The sequence below is a fragment of the Struthio camelus genome, chromosome 19 (genome assembly GCF_040807025.1).
Source record: "Struthio camelus isolate bStrCam1 chromosome 19, bStrCam1.hap1, whole genome shotgun sequence".
Classification (NCBI taxonomy): Eukaryota; Metazoa; Chordata; class Aves; order Struthioniformes; family Struthionidae; genus Struthio; species Struthio camelus.
Window position 1 is genome coordinate 5,815,268 of NC_090960.1, and position 21,571 is coordinate 5,836,838.

Sequence of the window (21,571 nt, forward strand, 5' to 3'; positions counted from 1 at the left end):
CTTTTGTCACCCTGGAAGTGAACAGGAGCTGAAAAAAGACTGGGCAGGTGGAAGACAAAGCAAAACTCCCACTGACTTAATATAGGACTGATTGAAGTCAGCAGGCAGTTGCAGACTGGAATTAATACATCTAAGAACAAGGTTGAGAGCCTGTCATTTTGGTGAGTTTCATGATTCTGGGGAGACTTAGAACTTCCAGTTGCTGAATCTTAGTATTTAGTTGTTTTCCAAGCATATTTCCAATCTTCATAGTTAAGTGAGCTTGAAAACAAGTATTTTAAAATATTGCATGCCAGATGACATAAATATCTGTTTTGCGCGCATGCATGTGTGTGTGTGTGTGTGTGTGTGTGTGTGTGTGTGTGTGTGTGTGTGTGTGTGTGTGTAAGGAGGATGTCAGTATGATTTTAAAAGCATTTTATTGAGGTTTCTGATTCATTGAGATCAGTGAAACTGCAGGGTCAAATTTCTGTGTAATATCTACACCAGAATTAATCTCTGTGTATTTGAGCGTTTGGATTCTCATGTAGACCTGAACGAGAGTCATTCCTAGGAACTGATACTCCCAACTTGCTTCAGACATGTAATAAATCAGTGTTTTCTTTAATGACTGCCTCATCCTTTTTTCACAGATGAAAGTATGAGGTCTATATTTTTGCTTCTGAATAGCCTCAATTAGCAAAGTCCTTTTTTTTTTTTTTTACCAAGTCACTATTTTTTTTCAAATTTTCTGGTCTTTTTCCAACCCCTGGTGAAACATCAGGAAAGAATCAGGAAAAGGAAACCAAATGCTGAAGTGACTTCTCAGACAAAAAAATTATACTGTGTCCACATTGCTTTTATTTCCCCAAATCCCTGATGTTACAGTCTGCACAGACCAGTAAGCAGTGTGTGCCCAGTGGTGCCCTTGTTTGTTATACTGTACTTGTGACCCTTTCCTGATGCTTTGATATGCCTTCCTGGTTCTACTGTGTTCAGGTACCCAGTTTCCTGTAGTTTTTCCTCTCTGTTAAGCTCTATTTACTGCCCTTTTCCAGGTGCTGATTTGCCCTCATTTACTTCACATGCATGCCTTCTAGGTGTGGGTATTTTTGTTTTCCTTCCCTTCTACCACATATCAGACTCAGTAATTTCTGTACTTGCAACCTCTGCCAGTTGACTCACCAGGCTGAGTATACAAGGTCATTGTGGAAGAAAATGGGGCTGCCAATTAAGAATTATCATCCACTGCATCAGAACACGTTGGCTTTGTTTCTCAGTTTCCTCAAGTAATCCGTATTTGCTGTCTTAAGCCCATTAAAGATTTTATTTCTTGTGTAGAGATGGTTAGCTCCCTCGATAACTCTACTAAAGCAAATGTTAAGATAATCATTAATATATTTTTTTCCATGCTGCAAGGCCCCTTGCGTTTCTCTAGCTGCAGCCTTCCAATACAAATGGAGCAAACCAGTATGGAAGTATTGTGGTGGATTGGGTTGCCTTACTTGGAGATTGCTGGCTTTGAGATGGGAGTTTAGTTTCCTACTAGACATTACCATAAACAGGTTAAGAGATTAGTACTTTTGTTCCTGAACTGTGACACCTCGTATACTAATTCCTCACAACATGGGCAGAACTGATCCAGGTCACAGAGGTAGAGAGGCGAGATTCTTCTGATTACTATGCTGAGAGAGAAGTAATGCTGCTGAAGCTAAGCCAACATGAAATTCTCAGAGTGTGGGAGTGGCTTTCCACTGCTATTTGTGCCATATAGATGTGAGGAAAGAAGAGAAGGATAGTTTGTTTCTGAAGATTTAAAACTTTTTCTCTTTTTTGCTCTGAATAGTGCTTGCTTTTCAGCAGTGGAAAAGGCTGTTAGTGGTTGAAAGATGTTTCACCAAAGAGAAGTAAAAATATTGTTTTCCACATTTTCCATGACTGAGCTTTTCCCAGTTTTCCCCCAAAGCCTCAAGATTTCTTTTCTGCCCTGCTGTTGCTCTCTATGCATCTTTCTCTAGCTCTTCATCCATTTTGTTTTTAATAACAAATGGAAAAGTGGGAGGAAAATGAGGTGGGGAAAAGCTTCAATATTTTGTATTTGCGTTTGAAGCTATCCAATAAATATTCTTTTCAGTGTGGTTTAAACATAGAGTTGAAAATTTGAATTTACTCCCTTGCTTATTTGTGCACTTTGCATGCTACAGACCTCTTTAGTATCTGAAAAAGCTTTTTGTTCATGGGACAGTGGGGGTGTTGTAGACAAAAACACAACCTTGTTGGGTAAACAGCAACTGACAGAGAGAAATCACTAGTGGAAGGTTCAATATTTGTCCTTCTAACCCACCTTAAAAGCATGTGGTATTAGAATAGCCTTCTACAGTACTGGCAACTTCCTCTAATATCCCCAGCGAGCCAGATGAGCTTTGTGGATGCTTGCTTCACTACCGAAAATAGACAGCGTTATCCTAGCTAGCTGATGTTCCATTAATTTGCTCTCTCTGCTGTGGAAACTAATGAAGGCATGTTTGTGATGTTGACATTCTGAAGAGTTAAAACAAGAGCCTTGTTTGTTTTCCTCCTGGTTTGCTACTGTAGGCAGTGAACTTAATCTTACTACCTAACCAAATACTGTGCATTTGTACTGTATTGTATTGTATATTGTACTGTAATTCATCCTGTGTACAAATTGGAGACGGTGCTGCGCAAGGCGGAGGTGGAGGAACACAGAATTTTTTTTACCTTGCAAGATATTTAGAGAAAACAGAAAACTGCAAATTCGAAGCCATCTTATCTAGTGAAGAATCCTATCAGAGCCTGGTATTTCCTTTAGTGCAACAGAACTAAACTAAAACAGGTTTGCAATGTAAAAAGTTAGAAGATAGTACTTACTGGGACACTAGCAAACATTTTTGTTCTTTGATTAATTCCATAGCAATGTCACAATTTCAAGATATGTCTCTGCTTAATGAAAAAAGGGGCAAACATACCTGAAAAATTGTCGTGCTTTTTGAGAGACAATCTGATGAAAGCTTTTATCTTAAAACAGTGGCGCAGTGCATATACTTTTATCATACACTTTTAAAGGAAAACATATACACTTTTAAAGAAAAACATATTTTACTGTTTTCATTGCCTCACACTGACCAGCTTTATTTCATATTCATTACTGTATTTTCTCAGCCCAGTTTGGATTTTTTTCCCTAATTTCTCCTCGTCTCACAGGTACCAGTTCCAACAGTTGTATTTCTTAATGCCACATAAATCCAGATACATAAATTCACATACATATTTTGGGAATGAAGATGCATCCAGGCACTTATTATAATATAGTAAACTGCACTGGAACTCACAGACATAGGCATAATAGGTAGGTAGAAAAAGATCCTTGAGAATAATGTTTGTACTCTGCTCTCCAGAGCAGGAAGCATGGCTAAGTTGGTAGCTCACTTGGCTAAGATGTCAGAAGGTCAGGCCACGTTAGGATTTGGGCTCATACCAAATGTTGACACGATATTGAGGGGGGAAGGGAGAGATAAAGGCACGTGAGAGTAAAAGATATTTTATTCACCAGTTAGCGTTGATTGGAAGTATCCATCAATTGTATGAGGTTGAGAAAGTCCATTATGGAAACAATACAAAGATGATTGCTTAATCTGTCACTAAATAGTGAATTAGGCTAGTAATGAGAACCAGGTCTGGTGAAGACTGTGCTTACTAACATTAATATTATTAATTTAATTTTACTTAAATATGATTGAATAGCTATTCCAGTCTGATAAAAAGAGAGTCTCACTATGGACAAGGCAATAATTTTATAAGTGCTATTTGGTTCAGTATATCATCTCTAAAAATATTCTGCCATGATGGGTAAGGTAAAACTAGAGGATCTTTGTGGAATGCTTAGCTATTCTAACTCTGCATTTCATCATCTTATTATATCTCCACTTCCATCTTTCCCAGCTTTAACCTTTCAAATAAAATCTACAGCTGCTGAATGGAACAGGAAATGAACAATAACAACTGACACCAATAACCTGTGTGCAGCACAGGCCTGAGTTAGCCTTTCATTGCTGTCCTCCAAAAGTAGTCATCGTATTTTCACTCAATAGCGTATTTATTATGATACTGAGCTTTATTAGCAAACATTCAGAAATTCTGCTTTTATTTCATTCAGATTTCCCAAATTTCTCACCAAACTCCAAACAAAAAGTAATTGTAGTTAAAATAATAAATTAAAACAATAATGTAAGCCTACAACTACACCTTGTCGAAACCTGTTTCTAGAGCAGATCTTCATTAGAGGACTTTCATATACTTGTACATATTATATATATCATAGGAATTTAGCTTATTCAAGTTGGTCTGTTTAAATAACAGCATGCTGAAAAAAAATAATGCTGCCTTCTAGAAAGCTTCACATTGTAATCTCTGGATTTATTGTTATTAAAAATCATACAATAGTCAGCTTGGAAGGGACACCTGGAGGTCATCTCACCATCTGGTCCAACCCCCATCCCAACGCAGGATAAAATTCAAAGTTGCCTCTAATTTCAAAGTCAGATAGTTTGCCTCAGGCCTTGTCCAGTTAGGTTTTGAGTATCTCCAAATACGGAGATTTCACAGTCTCTCTGAACAACTTGTTTCATGTTCATTACCCTCATTGTGAAAAAACCCTTCCCTTATATTGTCATAAAATGTCCTGATATCTCAAGTCAAGATAAAAAAAGATGAGTGCAAACCATTAGTTCTCTACCCAAGTCATACTTTCAAAAGAAACTCATTGGCAAGGATATTCAGCAAACAAAATTGCTACTCTGAAAGAGAAAGTGGGTTAAACATACACTGGTGAAACACTTACCTTACAAAAGGGAAGGATTTGTATGATGTGATGCTTATAATTGAATTTGGTGGTCTGGCTGGTAGTATTTCTAGGCCTGTCTTTGTTTGCTAAAGGACCTCTAAAAGCAGTCCTAGAATACCTGATTACTCTTATTCTCTAACTTGTTCCAAGTGGTTTTTAAAGTCCCTTTTCTAAATTCCCAGACATCTGTACCTCTCAGTGTAGTGACTTCATCAAACTAATTATTGAGTGATAATGCTCCCTACTTCATGGTTCCTAGTACCTTCCCTTTAATGTTATCAAGGGTCAGTTTATCCCCACGTTACAAGAAAATATCAGAAAAATCGGTGGAAGGAAATGTACTCTCACGCTCTGAGACAATAGACCCTTTTAAGGGTCTAAGATTTGCCAAGTGATTTCTTGCTGAAGAATTGTTCTTATTGTTTATTTTTATTAGAGTAGGTGAACAGCATCGTATGAGCCTTTCATAGGGTAAATGGGTTGGCCAGCCAATTTTGGCTTTGTGGGATCATGCTCTTCCCTCAAGTGTACAACTTCAATTACATGACTTCCATGCTGAGAAAATGCATTAAGTTTTAAAATGCACAGCAGCAGGCTGGTCTTAATAAAAATGGTTATACCCCACTCTTAAACCGTAAATCCAAGGTGCAGCTGAATATGAAACATTCATTTACTGCCAATTACACACAATTTCTGTTATGCTTAGGAAGATACATATTATGTGCTAGGTGTATTAAAAGCCCCAAACTCCACAACTCTAGAGGAAATAGGGAAAGGCTTAAGATCTTTCAAGACAGGCATAGACAGAAATGCAGTGAGCTTTGTAACCTAACAGCAGGCATCTATTGAAAGTATGTACAGCACATATGTAACCCTTATGCATTATAGAAACTCTTAGAAGAATTACTGCAATCCAAAACTTTTGTCACGTTAGGAACAATACAAATCTATTAAAATAATTCATTCTCATGAGTTTCTCAGAAGATGAAGAATAATAAGAAAAATAATTTTTGTGGCAAAAACTGACTCTTCCAGTGTCACAAAGCCCGGAGTAGAATCCATTTCTTCTACCTCCATGCTCAAATAGGCCTTAGAAAAATCTAAAAATATGCATGAATATCTAGTGAGGACAGAGAAAGGGTGAAAAGCAAACTCACTTAATGTTACAGATACTTGCACTTAAACTGTGGGAACACCCTTCAGCTTAACTGCACAGTTGTGACGCAGTCATTTCTTCTCAAGGTTAATGTTAATACTTGTGTTCAAGGCCCTTCAACATAACTGTTTATTATGACAGGTTCCACTGAAACACTTATTTGCAGGATGCAGTTCTACTCTGGAAAATAAGATTTCCAGCGGAGAGTTGCTACCATTTAAAATGCTCCTGTCTCACATCAGGACTCTAGGCTGTTTTCATAATTCAGACTCCAGAATAATTGTTTATAGCCAAGTTCCCAGAGAATATGGAATACTATACTAGGGGAGGACTGTGTTCTCTTCATGTGTGCATATGCGTTCATATGTAATCCTAATTAATATGTTAGTTTAGAGCTGCAGAAAAGAATTGTTAGGATGCTTAAACACCACTTTTAATTACTTCATTGGTCAGGATTCCTCCTACATCCTCCTACAAGCCAGAGTGGTATGATAATATTGCAACAAAACTCATCTTACTATACAGATTTCTTCTTGTTATTGAAGACAGCCTCTTAAATAGTCTGTAAGCCTGGTAAACATCAACTGTGGTGTTTGTATCTTTCAAAAGTCATCAAAAATCAAATAAAGGACTGAGGTGCTTGTAATTAAACTTTGATGTTTGCATAATTAACTCAATACAGTCACTTAGAACTCAGTGCCTCCTTATTTAGCTTCTTCACATATTCTTGTGAAGAGACAGTACTTGGAAGTATGAAACTGAGTCTTGCTATAAATTAACTTTGATTAAGCTGGGTGAGTGATGAGATCTGGGCCTGATGTACTGAGACTAGTTTAAGGCCAGAAAACAAAAGATTTGCCCAAGCTTCACTCAGTGATCTTCAAAAGGCATTTATCTTCAGTATAGTCCATTTAGATTTATAGTAACTTACCTCCTGTCGTAAGTCTTCACCTCTGTTTATGCATGGAGGTTTTCAGTGCCTTTTAAGCACTAAGAGATGAGTGAAAAACAATGAAATGCTTTCTGGAGGTATAAAGTCTCTGACCAGAAGACTACCGTGAGGCAGTAAATCTGGTTATGAATTACTGTCCTGCCCAGAGGAAGGCAAATCTGTGCTCGGGTAGAGATCACCCTCAGCTAAGTGAAATTTAAATACCATTAGATCCCTTATGAAAGTTTCCTTTATACACAGAAAACGAACATAATAGAAAGCAAAAGTGGGAAGACATGCAGGAAGGCTGTGATCAGATGGATCCTCTCCGAGACGGAAAGCTCTCCATCTCATTCAAGCGGTAAAGGAAAAAGGTGAACTGCATTATCTGAAGGAATTATGGGAGGTTCCATAACGTACCCACACTGACTGGCAAGCTCCTTCACTTGGTCTATAAATTCTAGCAAAAAAACCTCGGAGAAAGGACTTCCATATTACTGCACAGATAACTTCATCTTCCCATGCAACTGCTTTAAGCTTTATAAACAGCATTGGTTTTTCCATCTTCGCACTAGAAAATCTGGCTGCGTTGTGGCAATAAGCAAATCCCTAGAGAGGGAATGAAAGAGACGTTTCCTCACATCTCTCATTTTGTACCTGCCTGCTAGGCTACACTAACATCAGAGGTCTATCCCCCTATCTTCCCATACTTTTCTTTTCCACTAAGTTATAAAACAGCCAATGACCTGCTTGAGAATTAGAGTATCAACCAGATGTTTCCTGAGCAGACAACTTGTGTTTCCCTTTGTACATCATCTTCTGAGAGGCAGTGCTATAGCAATTGCATATCTGACATCATTCACTATGTTGACTTTGGGTTACTGAGAATCTTTCTTTTACTTTACCTTCCAACTCAAATACAGTAGCTTTACAGAGAGGTCACATGGAAAGAATGGACGTGAATGACTGACATACGTGGAGGAATAGTTTATATTCACTTTGTTACAGTAAAGCCATTTGCTGGAGGGTCATGCAATAATAGCTTTTGGGGTTTTGTCAGTTCAGTCAATAATCCCCCAAAAGAACCAAGTCCTTCTGTGAAGGACAACATGCAAAAATACGCTTTTGGAAAAGCTGGTCTTTTGAAACAGAAGTTATACATGAGAATAGATCCAAAACTCATTATGTCTGATTAGTGGGCATAGGATGGGATGCCTGTCTGTTACCAGAGACCACAGCAGTTTTTTAGTTCTACTCGGCTACCAGGAAAACTTCACTAGTACCTACTAATCTGTAGAGTGAGCGTACTGGTCTGTTAATGGGGTGGAATATATAAGATTAGAGGCTCAAACATTATCTGCTAGAAATGCTTCATTCTTTTTCTTTAAACAGCCCTACAGTTCACAAGAAATCATTCTAAAGCACAAACTTTGAACTTCTTTTTCAGGCAAACTATTTCTGATGAAAATAGAAAGCTAAATTTCAGATGCTATTTAAGCTAGCAGCATGGGAAAGGATGGGACCTTTCGTTTTTTAACTTCTGTGCAACAGAACTCGTAATGCACAGTGACTTACAGCTTACATAGCATTAAGATTTTTGTGCAGGGTATCTCGAAAAGTTCACATGATGCACAAGTAATTTACACAAGAGCAATATTTATCAGGCATGAATAAAGCTTTAAAATGTTTTATGAGTAACTTTTGCATCCAAGACTGAACAATACAAACATTTTTTTCTGGTTATAAACTGATTTAGACAAGAAGCCACCAGATGCAAAGCCACAAAATACAAGATAGATATGGTAGTTCATACTTAAAGTGAAATGAAATAACGTCACTGCATATTTATGTCACTATGAAAGCCAACGGAGACACAAACTTAACAGAAGATCTGATGTTGCATTCATCTCATATCATTGGTTAGTTGCTTGTGAAAAAGAGGAAAAGAAATCTGCTTTCAATAGCTACTGTTCGATCAAGTGTGACCTTTAACTTGGAAAGTTGAGTACAGCAAAAGAAACTGCCTGTGCAATAGCTTTTAATAAAGGATACAGGAGCAAATACCACGTATTACTATACACTGTTAGTGCAAGGTCTCTAGGAAATTCTGTTTTCAGCAAGATTAACAATGGTGCAGTTTAGCCTCTTTAGAGTGCTTAGTCTAAGCATTTCAGCACACTGCAAACAAATGTATACCAGGTGTTGATGACAAATTTCTAGAAGAATGACAAAGGTGCAGTCATGAATTTATGAATCAAAATACTTTCACTCCTTCTCATGTAAGGTTGCTTTTATTAAACATCAAACAAAATGATGGAATGGATGGAGGGGAAAAAAAAAAAAAACCCAACAACCTCATACCTGTAGGCGATTCATCTCTGTGCACATGCCCAGCTTGCTACCTACACATTTCTTGTTGCAACTCTTGCGGTTAAGGCAGATTTGTATTACAAAAATCCATTAGTTTGCATCAGTGTTCCAGGATGACTCTTCCTCAGTTAGCTCACTTTTCCAATTCTGTTATTTCAGGCTGAGAATAGTTTGTTTTGCTTTTCTGTCTTCCTTTGGAACAATCGACCTGTTCCTCCTTTGCTCCAGGACATAACTTGTATCCATTCTATTATTTAAAAGTAATTTTGGTATTCCTCTGAAGGCTTATGGCATTTGAACTCCTAAATACCTAGCACGCTCCTAAAAATGAATCATCAAAACCAACACACACACACACACACACACACACAAATTCTTGGAAACACTGCCAAAATTTGAAGTTTGATATACTCAAATAAAACACCATCATTCATTCTCTTGTTATGACAGAATTGTAATTTGTTTTAGGTATATAGACAAGTACCAATTTGGATCCAGCTGCAGTAAGTGCAAAAGTTATGGAAAAATAAGGAAAATGCGTCTTCAGAATTTTCTCTAGCTGTTTGTGCTCTTCACCTACTAGAAGAAATTTGATTAACAGCTAAGCTAAAAGTGGATTGAGAGTGGTCTAACACCACAGTATTTGATTCAGGAATGGTCTACAAGGCCAAGATATTTGGAAAAATGGATGAACTGCAGGCAGCAACATCCTCAGTACACAGAGGACTCTACTTAATTCTCGTGAATCCAAGTTATTTTTCCAAAAGGCTTCAAAAATAAAGCAGCATATGATGTCAGCCAGTCATATTTGTGACCTGCCCAGCATGGCCAGCCTTAAACATGAGAGATGGAACAAAAGCACTGCATTTTATGGACAGAATAATGATTTAATTTAAACAAATAATTAATTACACAACATATAAAGGCAGTCACTTCAACCATTTCTTTTTTTTTAAGAAGATAAAGCTACCCAGTTACAAGAAGCAGCAGAATTAGATTTAGCAAAGATGCAGAATATTTTAAATCCCTGAGATTGAGGCCTTTTCACCCTTGGTCTGCTCTATCCTCCACCCAAAGGTGCTATAAATTTAATTTCCTGCTCAGCTGTGCTTTCGGTAGATTATCAGCCAAGAAATACAGTTCCATTCTTTACATCAGCATGAAGTTTAAAAACATAAGCAACCCCAAGATTCACATCAAGTTCATTCACAAGTGAGTGTAACAAAGAAGTCTAAATTAGTTGCAGGCATCCAGCTTAGAAATACTTCCAATTTAAATGTTGTATCTAAGCTGCCTTATAGGTGAGGTTACTGAGTTTGAAGATATAACTTGTTTCCATTAAATCAGACATGGAAGGTAACTCCATCTTCCTTCTTGCTAGCTGGACATAGCTAATGCTTCATACCTTTAATGCAAGGACATTGAGATGCCAATGCAAGGCTTTAGGCACATATCCTTTTATATCTAGACTTACATAATGAGTTCCAGTTCCTACTGCAGGCTTCTAGTAATTTACCTATATACCCTCAGTACATTTTAGGTTTATGGCAGGCAGGCAGGCAATTTAAGAATGACCAATCCCGGCAACAGAAGTGTTTCCACACAGACATGCAAGTTCCATTACCTGCTTTCAGTAGGAAGCCACCCTGCAAGGCCACACAGGCAGATCCAGGCATAACATGCACAGAATTCTCAGGACAAGTTGAGACATTTTTTCCTAGCAAGGTCATTGGTGTCTCTTGTCTGTTATTTTACAAACATAATTCCTCTAGCTGACCTACTGACAATCAGCATAAAGCATGGCGTCAAGACAAAAACTAAGTACTTCAAAAAGGAGGCAGCTGAATTTGCTATTATCTTGTCGATAGCTAGCTCTTCAGTTCAAGATGGAAACAAAGGCCTAATAAAATTCAAGGCATAAGCCAAGTAAAATAAAATTATTTCCAGTTAGAGGTAGATTTTATCCAGTGCGTTGTATGATAGCCATTCCTGAAAGTGCATAACTCTAGAAATCAGATCAACTTGATGTGGCCTATGTGCTCTTGGAATAATTATGGCAAGCTTTTTGCATGTCCTTCAAGAAAGTAGGCACACCACTCTGTAAAGAGAAAAGGAGAAAAGTCATTCTTCTGTGATGTAATTAAGAAAGATTGTAAATAAGACCAGCATCCCTATTATATAGTTCAAGGTTTCAAACAAACACAGGACAATTCTAAGGTCTGCTACAAAGCAGCAGACTGTTCCTTTAACACTTAAGAACAGACAGCATTATTGAAGTTTGCAAATGGTAAGACTGTTTGCTTTAGCTCTAGAACACAGATTTACTCTTTTTGTTGCACAAATTTACCTGCATGGTTGACTAATCAAAGGAATTTAACAGGAATCAAAGGAATAAATATTAAGACAACTGCTGTGAAGAGTGGAGACAACAGCAAGTCTTGAAAATGAGACTGCGTAAGAGCTAGAAGGGTCAATGCATCCATTTCAGAAAAAATAAGTCTACCCAACACGCAAAAGGCATGTTTCGATGCAGTGAGGGGACTGTTAGGGACAGATTAGCCAGAGACAATTGTGCCGTCAACCTTTACTTACCTTGGCAGCCCAGTTGACCAGCCACGATGGAATCATGCCACCAGGATTATCAAAATAGTACATATAGACTAGAAATGAGAGAAAAGAGTTACCACAAACAGTTTTCCAGCTATAATTTGAATACAAGCTCTTAACACTGTATGACTGGAAGCAGTCAGTGTGCATGACTGGAGCACCAAGTACAACAGCTGTGTTTGAAGTTCTATACAAGAAGTCAACTTGTGAAGTGGAATGTCAGATAAATACAGCCATTCCCAATTAAATCTTGGGGAGCTGAAAGAGTCCCAATTCTCATTTAGTCTAGTCCAAACCATTTCACATAGACAGTCTTGTGAAATAAGGTTGTCCTTAAAGGACTCAGTCAGGAGTCGCTCTCTTGGCAAGCCCTTTCATCTATAAATCTGTCAAACATATTACTTAAATCATTATTGGATTAAGCAGTTTCTAGTTACTATCAAACTCTACCCAAGTGATTGGCAGCAAAACAAGTATTAGGAGGGCTGGGGGGCAGTAGCTTATCCTTAATTACTTAGTCCAACTGTTGAGAATCATTTCCTTACAACGGTAAAACGCTGCATTGGATTTTTCAGTAAGTTTCATTCATTTTTAAATACTCCTAGTGTTCTGCATATCACTTTACTGTAACTGTACGTTGCTCAAACTTTTCAGTCTCCCTCTTTGTGCGTTTTGCCAAATACATTCTTTGGCTACATGACTTGTGATCACACTTTCTTGACCTCTTACCTTTAGATCCACTCTTGCCATCACTTTCAATTGCGAGACTTTGTTTATAGCTTTTAACTCTGATAATACCAGGCTTTTCTGGGCACTGAGGAACAGACACACTTTGAGCTAACACAACCCAGATCTTCCGCCCATCAACATCCATCACTCGACATTCACGAATATAGACATACTGTATTCCAAGTTCAGGAGGCACGTCAAAACAGTGTGTCAGTTTGGCATACGATGCACTGACAAGTGAATTGCATTACAAGTCCTAGCCCCATCAAGTGATTTCTTACGCTTCCACAGAAATCCGCCCTACACAGTAATATTTCTGCTTTGCAAGGTTTTTTTTTTAGTTGCCTCTAAGGAGGAACACCTACACTCTTCCTCATGCTATTCATAGTCATGTAATGGGAGGACTGCAAGATCTTAAAACAAATGCAGCAGAGCAGTAGTCAGTACATCGTCAGGGTTCCTGAATGACCAGGTGACAAACTGCAAGGAAAACAAAAACCTTGAAAGGATACATCTCTGTTTGAGAGAGGAAAAGGGTACTTCACTTCCCAGTAGATTATTTTTTCACCATCGTAAGTTTTCTCATACAGTTCTACAGTTGAGAAAGGAAGACTGTTAGATGTATTAATTCGCACTGCAACAAACATACAGGGCATCAGGAAGCGTTCAGAATATTCCTCATAGACACAAGGATTACAGGCAAAATGTGTTCAAATTGATATGCACGTACTGGCTGTGGCAGTAGAAGGTTTTAAGAACCTTCTGCAGCAGGATTGTTGAGGAACCAAATGCACAAAAATAGGAAGCTTTTGGTTTTCTGCTGCTACTGGATTCATTGATGCAAAAAATTCCAGGATGATGCAGAGTCAAATTCCCTTTGAGACTGTTAGTCTTTCAAAGCCTTTCCATCCCAAAGTGTTTTCCTTGTCTATGCATATTTAGTATAATTCTAAACCGCCAGCAGAGTATACTTTTTCACAAGCATGTCATTATCCTTGTAAATGATTCTGAGCCAACATAGAATTAGGACAAGTACTACATCCTAATACTTGAAGAGCTCTCACATGAGGGATTAATGAAGCCTGGAAAAGCTATTAGGAAGTTCAATCAGTATATACACGCAATAGTGGACACTAAGCTAGAACAGTTTACCAGCCTCCATTACACCTTTACACTCTCTACATGGGTGCAGTTATACTGAAGGACACGAGCCAGACCAGACTGTTCACATTAACAGTCGGACCATTCTTTTTCTGCATTCCAACACAGAATTCAGTCTGAGGTACTACATATCCTTCACAGTTAATACAGTCTGCCGCATCGAAGAAGTAGCTTTGAAAGTAAGGCTAGAACAGACAGATAATTTCATTGTTAAGGCAATAAGAATGCCATGGATGGGAGAACGCTTTCCCTATATAACATGTACCCAGCTAGGCTTCTGTTAGTATGCCCTGCAAGTCAGCTGTCACCCTGGAAAATGACCTGTCCTCTTCTCCAGGCTGGGGCAATATGAGATGCGCAGTACTTCCAGTGTTGCTGTAAGAAGCTAAACCATTATGGTTTCCACCAGAGGTCACTGGAGTATTGGTTTGTTACCTTTTAACTATAGCTTTCCTTTCTAACTGATTCCTTTTTCAAAGCAATTCATCTTTGCAAGGATATTTTCGCAAACACAAGAAAAACTACAGGATAGACAGGTTAGTCATACCCACTTGTATTCCCTTTAATCTGTCAACGCTAGTGGACAGAAAGCTTTGATCAAAGCAGAAAATAATGTTTTACTAAGAAATTAGATTTTACGTATCATTACTACAGTATATCGCAACACTGTTACATTGATAACAGGCACATCAGCATCTGTTGCATTAGCAGATCAGTTATTAGCATGAAGTTGTTGAGAAGCGTGGTCTTAATCAGGACAGCGGTACAGTTAGGAGTAACAAGTTTTTTATATTGCTCAGCCTTGATGTTTTGTACCATGCCATAGGAACCCATGGTGCTTTACGCACTACTCTACAGTTTAGTCAGAACTTCCCTGCTGAACTGGCAGCTGTAGCACAAACCAGACCCCCAGGCCTCAGGATGTCCAAATTACAGTTGAGAGGTACTGCTCTTGAAGATGTCCATGAGCCTGCTTTGAAATTAGCCAGGGTACTAACAGCAATGCAGCAGGAGCAGACTGATGTTGAAATTTCTGGGGGCCTCAGTCAAACCCTTGCCAAGAACAGATCAAAGCACCAGCCCCTAAAGAAAGGCCAATCACAAAAAGTGTGTCCATTCCCGCCTCTAGTTAGGCTTTCATAAAGAGCTTTGCTGAACAGAACTGGAAGGCAGAGATTAGCTCCTCTTACGTTTAGTGCAGTAGCAGTTATCTTTCTAATTAAAAAGGCAGCTGCTGCTACTCTGATCATGTTTTCAGTTCGATGCCAGCAAGCAGGTCAGCAGAGAACTCCTTTTTGGACTGCCATTATTGTATAAGCTATAAAAAGAAATATGAACAAAAAAGCAAAGAGCATGAATTTTCTGAATGGAAATTATTTCTGTTTTTTTTTTCCCCTAAGAATTCTGAGTGAAGAAAGGAAGAAATAAGCATGATATAGTTTTCATAGAAAAGGTTGCCTGTTTCATCATCTATACAGTTCTACAGAATGAGTGTTTTACGCTAAATTTTTAAGCTAAAAGGAAAACCTTATGTTTATGTATTTAAAGAGTTAACTTCCATGAAACACTAACTTTACATACCAGCACAAGGTATTTAATTTACACATGAATACATCATGGTCATATGAAGGATATAAAGGCCAGCTCTGCAACATTATCTAACTTTTAGTTTAAGGGTGTAGCTTCCCCCAACTATTTCCTTTCTTTTCTCTAAAAAGGCACTACAAAAAAAATAGAAAGTGTTTGTTTAAGAAGTGAAGGAGTCAGTTCTCTTAAGTGCATTTAAATCAAAATCTAAGGCTACCACAGTCACCTAAGCTAACATGGCATTTTTGACATACACTATAATAATATTTCTTTGGAGTCCAGCTCCTTTTGTTTCATGTACAGAAGAGAAGCCTTTTCTCCAAAATAGCTATTGCCTATTATGACAAACAACACCTTTTGCTAATGAGGTCACAGCTTCTGAAGGTTAACCAAGTGGTGATATGAGCCAAAGAGGTGGTTTTCTGTACCACTACAGCCAAAGGCATTGCTAATAGAATCATTTACAATAGAGCTGCCCTAGACTTAACAAGCATAACATTTAACAGGTCTTTAATTTTGTAATGCTGTTCTTTGTTCAGCAAGACGCTTGGACATGTGTCTCAGTTTTATTGGCCGGAACTGCTTTTAAGTGGGAGGTCTCTTCCATCTTTAAAATGAATGGATCTCTACAGAGATTTGTATCAGATGAATCCTTGTCTTGCCACTGGTGATTTAACATTCAAAATGTTTTAACATCACATGGATATCCAGATTCAGCTCCCTGTTTTAAAGGCAATATTGAACAAACAAACTGAATTAGTTATTCAGTTCTCTGTAAGAGCCCTAAGTCAGTAACGATTCCCTGGATTCACGCATGTCTAGTTTTGAAAGGTGCCAAGAACAACCAACTCCTCTGAACACATTGAGGAAAAGATATTCCATCCTACATGAAACTGGTGCAAGCCGTTTCAGTTTTTAAACCTCTGCTGCAATATGCAAAGATATACAAAAGGTGGTATCTCCATTTCTGCCCAGAACATCTAATAAATTTTAACTTAGGAATCACAAGAATGACTATACTAGAGGCTGCAAGATGAGCTTCAGTAACAAGTGAGGCCAATTGGATACTTTAACCAATAGGGAAAGAACTTTTTCCAAAAGAAAGTTACGCACTGGACAGATGTTAGCTGTTCCATGGCACTGTTAACTTGTATATTTGCAGAGTGCAACATTACCCTAAAGAACGCTCAGGTCTGGCCCAAAGTCCTTTGGACGAAGCAGCTTTAAAATATCTTTGAAGAAAAGCGTTAGTGGGGAGAGTCAACGTGGACTTGCTTTTAAGTTTGCTTGCTTTTAAGCTGTCTAGGTCAGCTTACCTTTAACGTACTGATCCCATTGTTTTCTAAAATCTAAATCCATATAGACATCTGCACACAGTTCTGGTGGACAGTCAGCAAGACCACCAAAGATTTTGTATTCATAAAGTCCTGATTGCTGTGGAAACAGAATTGGGAGAGGAAAAGTCACACAGGAAAGGGAAGTATTCTGCAGCAGAAAGAACAGCTTCCTTCAGCTGTTAGGTGGGGCATGTGCTACAAATACGTTCAAGAGCTGTGAAAGTAAGTGTTCAATAAACAATGCAAGATTCAGTCTTTAACCTCTCAACTTTTTGATCTATTCATGAAAGTTTAACCGGAGACGGGCTGACCTGCCCAGCACAATGGCTGTTCCTTCCCTTACACCAGCTACCCTTTTACTTCATAAGCAGTTCCAAAGGGAGCATGTTTCATCCTCACTGGTCAGTGTGCAGTAAATCCTGCCCACGTTGAAGCTCATCAGAAGATGAATATTAAATGCTATGGCAGAGACTCAAGGGCCTATATAAGGGACCTGAGGATTTCACCCATATCCAAGAAGTTATCAGGTACTGCATGATCAGGTCCTGCAGAATAGGAAGTCTTGCTGCAAATTATTCATGCTGCTGCAAATTATTCTTGCTGCAAATTCTCCTACTGCACACTGTGATTCAGGAAAGTTTTATAATTTTCACGCTTATGTAGTATGCACTACATACATTTGCCTTGAATATTACCTATTTTCTTCCTGTAAGCTGTCTGTACTGAGGGGGCGGGGTGCAGGATATCTCCTATGTTAATGCTTCTAATGTTTCTCTCAACATATGGAAACTCCATCTGTGCCTATGGAGCAATGTTTGCACTATTGTTAGTACCAGTCCAGAACTAAATTAAAACAATGAGAGTATTTTGAGGATACAGTGTGGGAGTGGAATTCAAGCATTCCCAAGGAAAGGGAGGGAAGGATTATACAACTGTGTTAATGAATGGTTAATCTTTCTTCTTTTCCCCCTTTTTACACTTTGCAACTTACCCTTAGATGCTGAAGATTTTATGTACCAGAAGATAATGAGACCAAAATGCCTGAGCCGTTCATCTTCACTATTGCTCCTGAGGGTTAGAGCATCAAGCCCTATCTTCAATCTTGAACTGTTTAGCACCTGTGTAACCCACCCCATGGCCTCATGCCACCTTTGTAATATGGCATCACTATCCCCATTTTTACAGGAAAAGCAGTTTTTAAATTACCACACCTCAAATCAAGCCCAGACCAACAGCTTGCTTTCCAAAACAATATGCTGAAGCACCATGTTGGTGCTTCAAAAATACTGGTTTTAGCTCAAACTGATGCAAAACCTACTTCATATGTGGGTCACTAGTCCGAAGCTAAACGCTGTATGTATTATCTTGCATGTATGTGTATTTACATTAAGTTTCACATAGGCAAGACAACAGTAAATCATATTTCTCCTTATCCTTCTAGTAATTTAGAAGAGTCTTATTGCTCCATGTCTTATGGCTGCTCTTCTATTGAGCAACTGAAGTCTTTTTTCCTGGACTTTGATTCCAACTGCCTTTTGAGAGGTAACAAACTAAGCCCACCCAAAGCCTTAATTCTGCAGTCAGTATTCAAAGCTAGCTATTCTTCAGCACACCCACAGAGTTTCTTTGCATCCTTTAGTTTCCTCTTCATCTGTTTGGCAGAAGAAAGCCATACAGTAATTACCTCTCATTGAAACCATGACACCTTGCAGCAAAGATTTAGTGTAGCATTGTGCTTTGTACCTTAGTGAAAACAGACTAAACACAAACTGGTACATTAGCTTGTTTGCTCCTAAAGTGTTTCTGTTCCACCCAATAGGCAGCCAGAAGTGCCTGTAATACTTTTTGATCCAGGATTATCAAGAAATATGCTTACAGTATAGGTCTCTGCAAATGCAATAGATAGAACCTCCAAAAGACACGCTAGTGATATAATTTACTGTCACAAGATTCAGAAACAGTTAAATACAGAGTGAAAGTTCTGTAATACCTAATCTCCTGATTTAGCACTGAAGGATTGTACCTCACACTCAAAGGTACGCTTCCCAATGGGCGCATAACATCTGTCCCGTCATTCTTACATCTGCAGGTAGGATCATGGCACAAGAGGCAAGAAAACGTAAATGTTTTTCAGTCAGCTCGGTAGTACACCCACATAAAAGCACCAGAAGGAGCAGACCGGGTCTAGCCAATTTCAATACCTACAACAGCAGCAAAGCTGTAGCAACACAGGCTGCTCCAATGCAAGTCTCTCACGGACGCCTGGTCCCATTTGCTAGGCTAAATCCAGCTCCCAATTTTCCTAAGTTAATTAGCCAAAGTTTACTATAAGCTTAATTGGCACAGTGCATTTAAAGTTCTGCGAAGAGCTCCAGGCCTACAGTTTCACTTCACCTAGCCCGTAAGCAAACCTCCTAGGAACACCTATTTCAACATATTTAATTCCTGTTTAAATACTACACAAACACCACAAGCTAGCCTTTACTAGCTTTGCTTCACTGATAAGCTTGTCCTGCTATTACCTGTTACCATGTCCATGCTGTAAGTAGGGATTGTTTAACTACAGGAAAAAAAAAATATCCAGAGGTGTAAAAAACAACAATTTTAAGGTAGTAAACCAGACTTTCCCTACCCAGCCTTGTATTTCACACAGACCAGGATGACCTGGTTTTGTTTGCTTTCTTTGCTATTGTTTTCCTCTGAAGTTTAACATCCCAAGAAACAGGGCAACTAAGCTACCAGTCTCAAGTGGCAGTGGTGTTTCCTGAGCTCGCTTTTAATACCATTGTATCCCTTGCCATTTTAAGTGACGTCCCTAGTTCAGGTAAGCATGCTACGTCAGGTACATAGAGAAATAACATCTTACTCTGAGGAGACCTTCACAAGAACCAATTTATGTCAGAAAAGTGGGCCCCCCTCAAAGAACTTCCCAGAAAGAGGGGGACTTCCTGAATGAAGTGAATATGTTCAGTCATTATGAACGAGCAAGTGAAACACAACTGTTTCTCGAGTACACACTAGCAGAACTAGCTACGTGGATAGTCCATAGGCCTCCATTTCCCCTCCTCATAGGCTAATGAGAGGCCCAACAACAGAAGATGCCATCATCTGCCATTTTTCTAGGACTTTCACGTACGGGAAAAGCCAAGATGAGCTGTCAGACCTTGTGAAGCACTGCAGCTTTCACTGTAACCATACCCAGGCTTGGGAAAGATGGCCAACTGAAGCCTAACAGATGGTTACAACTTAAGTCTGGTATCTCTGAACGAATCACTTCAGAAATCAGTCTCTCTACTCCAGCTGAGCACGGACATTGATTTAATCTCTGTAGCTTTCAGACCTGCACACTGGTGAAGCAACCGAGAAGTGCTGGTGAACCTTGGGAGGGAGAAGTAGCATCTTTCCTGGAAGTGTAATTTGGTTGTATTTCATTTAGTAAAGCTGAAATGACAAAGCAGCATCGACTTGTCCAGCTTTGTAAGTATTAAGCTTGTATAAGCTTTATAAGCAATAATCATAAAGCTAGAGAAACTGGATGGATTCAGAACCCATTATTAAACTGGGAACACGCCACTTGACGACACCAACAGCCCTACCGCAGTAGTTGGGGCGGGCCGGCAGGTCCAGACCTTTCATCCTCTTAAACCGCGAGTCCTCATAAGAGAGCGGACTTTTATTACAGCGCTTCCTGAGCTACCTCATCCTCACCCCCAAATCAGGGCCTTCGGGAGGGAAGAGAACCAGGTTAAGGGGCGCCCCGGAGCGAGGAGAAGGTCAGGGCAGGCGGCCCGGTGCGCTTCCAACACGCGGCGCCCCCGCCCGCGGCCGCGGCCGCCCCCGCCGCCCCGCGCAGCTCCCCCGCCGCCCTCCGCCGCTCCTGGCGTTACCCTGCGCGCCGCCTCCCGGGAGCCCGCAGAAACGGGGCGGCGGCGGCGGCGGCGGCGGCTCCTTCCCCGGGCCGGGCCGGGCCGGGCCGCCCCGCGAGGCCCCGCCGCGGCCCGCGCACCTCGTGGCGCAGCCGGTAGATCCGCACGCCCATGCTCTCCACCAGCAGCTGCCAGGCGCCCCCCGCCGCCACCGGCGCCGGCTGGTCCAGCTCCCGGCAGGCGGCCCGAAACTGCTCCTCCGAGAAGCCCCGCGGCGCCTCCTCCATGCTCGGCGCCGCGGGATGGCGGCGGCGGCCCGGCCCGCCCCCCGCCGCCCCCAACGGTCGCCAACGGCCGCCGCCGCCGCCCCTCCCCCGGGGCCGCCCCCGCCGCCGCCGCCGCCATGACGGGCCGGGCCCGCCCCAGGGCCGCGCCGGCCGTCAGCCGCCCTGCTGCCCCGCCAGCACCTCACGCGGGGCCCTTCGGGTGCTGACAGGGTCCCCCCTTCCGCGCGGTCCCTGAGGGGCGCCGCCCTTAAAAGCCTTAAACTGACGGTCGGGGGAGACCTCTCCAGTGGTTCCCTCCTGAGCCAGGGTCTGCGCTCTCCCGGGCATTGTTTCAGGGCGCGGGCCCTGTGAGGTCCTCTGGCCTCGCGTGAGGTAGCAGGACCAAGTGGTGGCAGCCTCCCGCCTGCCACCACCAATTTACTCCCTAAAGCGGAGTAAAATTCTTCATGGGGACGGTTAAGTCTGCTCAGTCTTCCGGAACCGCTGGACCTCTGTCTACGCTTTACCCTGGTTGTGAGCTGGAGGGACGCTGGGGCCCTTGGCGCATCTGTGGGGCACGAGATCCGGCAGCCCAAATACCGTCGGCTGTACCAAGCCCCTAATTCCTCCAAATGACGGTCACTGGCTTGGACGTGGGCGGACGTGCCGCCTCTTAAATTTAACTCGGAAAAGATACCCCTTCCTGGGGTTCGAAAAGTAA

At 40.6% G+C, this 21,571-nt stretch overlaps 1 protein-coding gene across 1 annotated transcript; it reads right to left on the reverse strand.

Annotated features, from left to right (window-relative positions):
- Positions 1–10,163: 10,163 nt before the first annotated feature.
- PCTP (phosphatidylcholine transfer protein) lies at positions 10,164–20,924 on the reverse strand. The gene is made up of 6 exons (XM_068913313.1): positions 20,725–20,924; positions 16,698–16,815; positions 13,146–13,225; positions 12,634–12,805; positions 11,890–11,957; positions 10,164–11,395 (listed from the first exon to the last, which is right to left on the reverse strand). Exons 1-6 carry the CDS (start codon positions 20,869–20,871, stop codon positions 11,330–11,332), a joined length of 651 nt encoding a protein of 216 aa, XP_068769414.1. The 5' UTR covers positions 20,872–20,924; the 3' UTR covers positions 10,164–11,329.
- Between the last annotated feature and the right edge of the window lie 647 nt (positions 20,925–21,571).

What these genes read in the sequence shown, in the direction of transcription:
- PCTP (XM_068913313.1), bottom strand. Translation starts at nt 20,871, where the DNA reads ATGGAGGAGGCGCCGCGGGGCTTCTCGGAGGAGCAGTTTCGGGCCGCC. An exon ending in ATGGGATCAGTACGTTAAAG is followed by an intron (nt 13,226 to 16,697) that starts GTAAGCTGACCT and finishes TCTCAACTGTAG; the next exon opens with AACTGTATGAGAAAACTTAC. An exon ending in TGGCAAGAGTGGATCTAAAG is followed by an intron (nt 11,958 to 12,633) that starts GTAAGAGGTCAA and finishes TCTCATTTCTAG; the next exon opens with TCTATATGTACTATTTTGAT.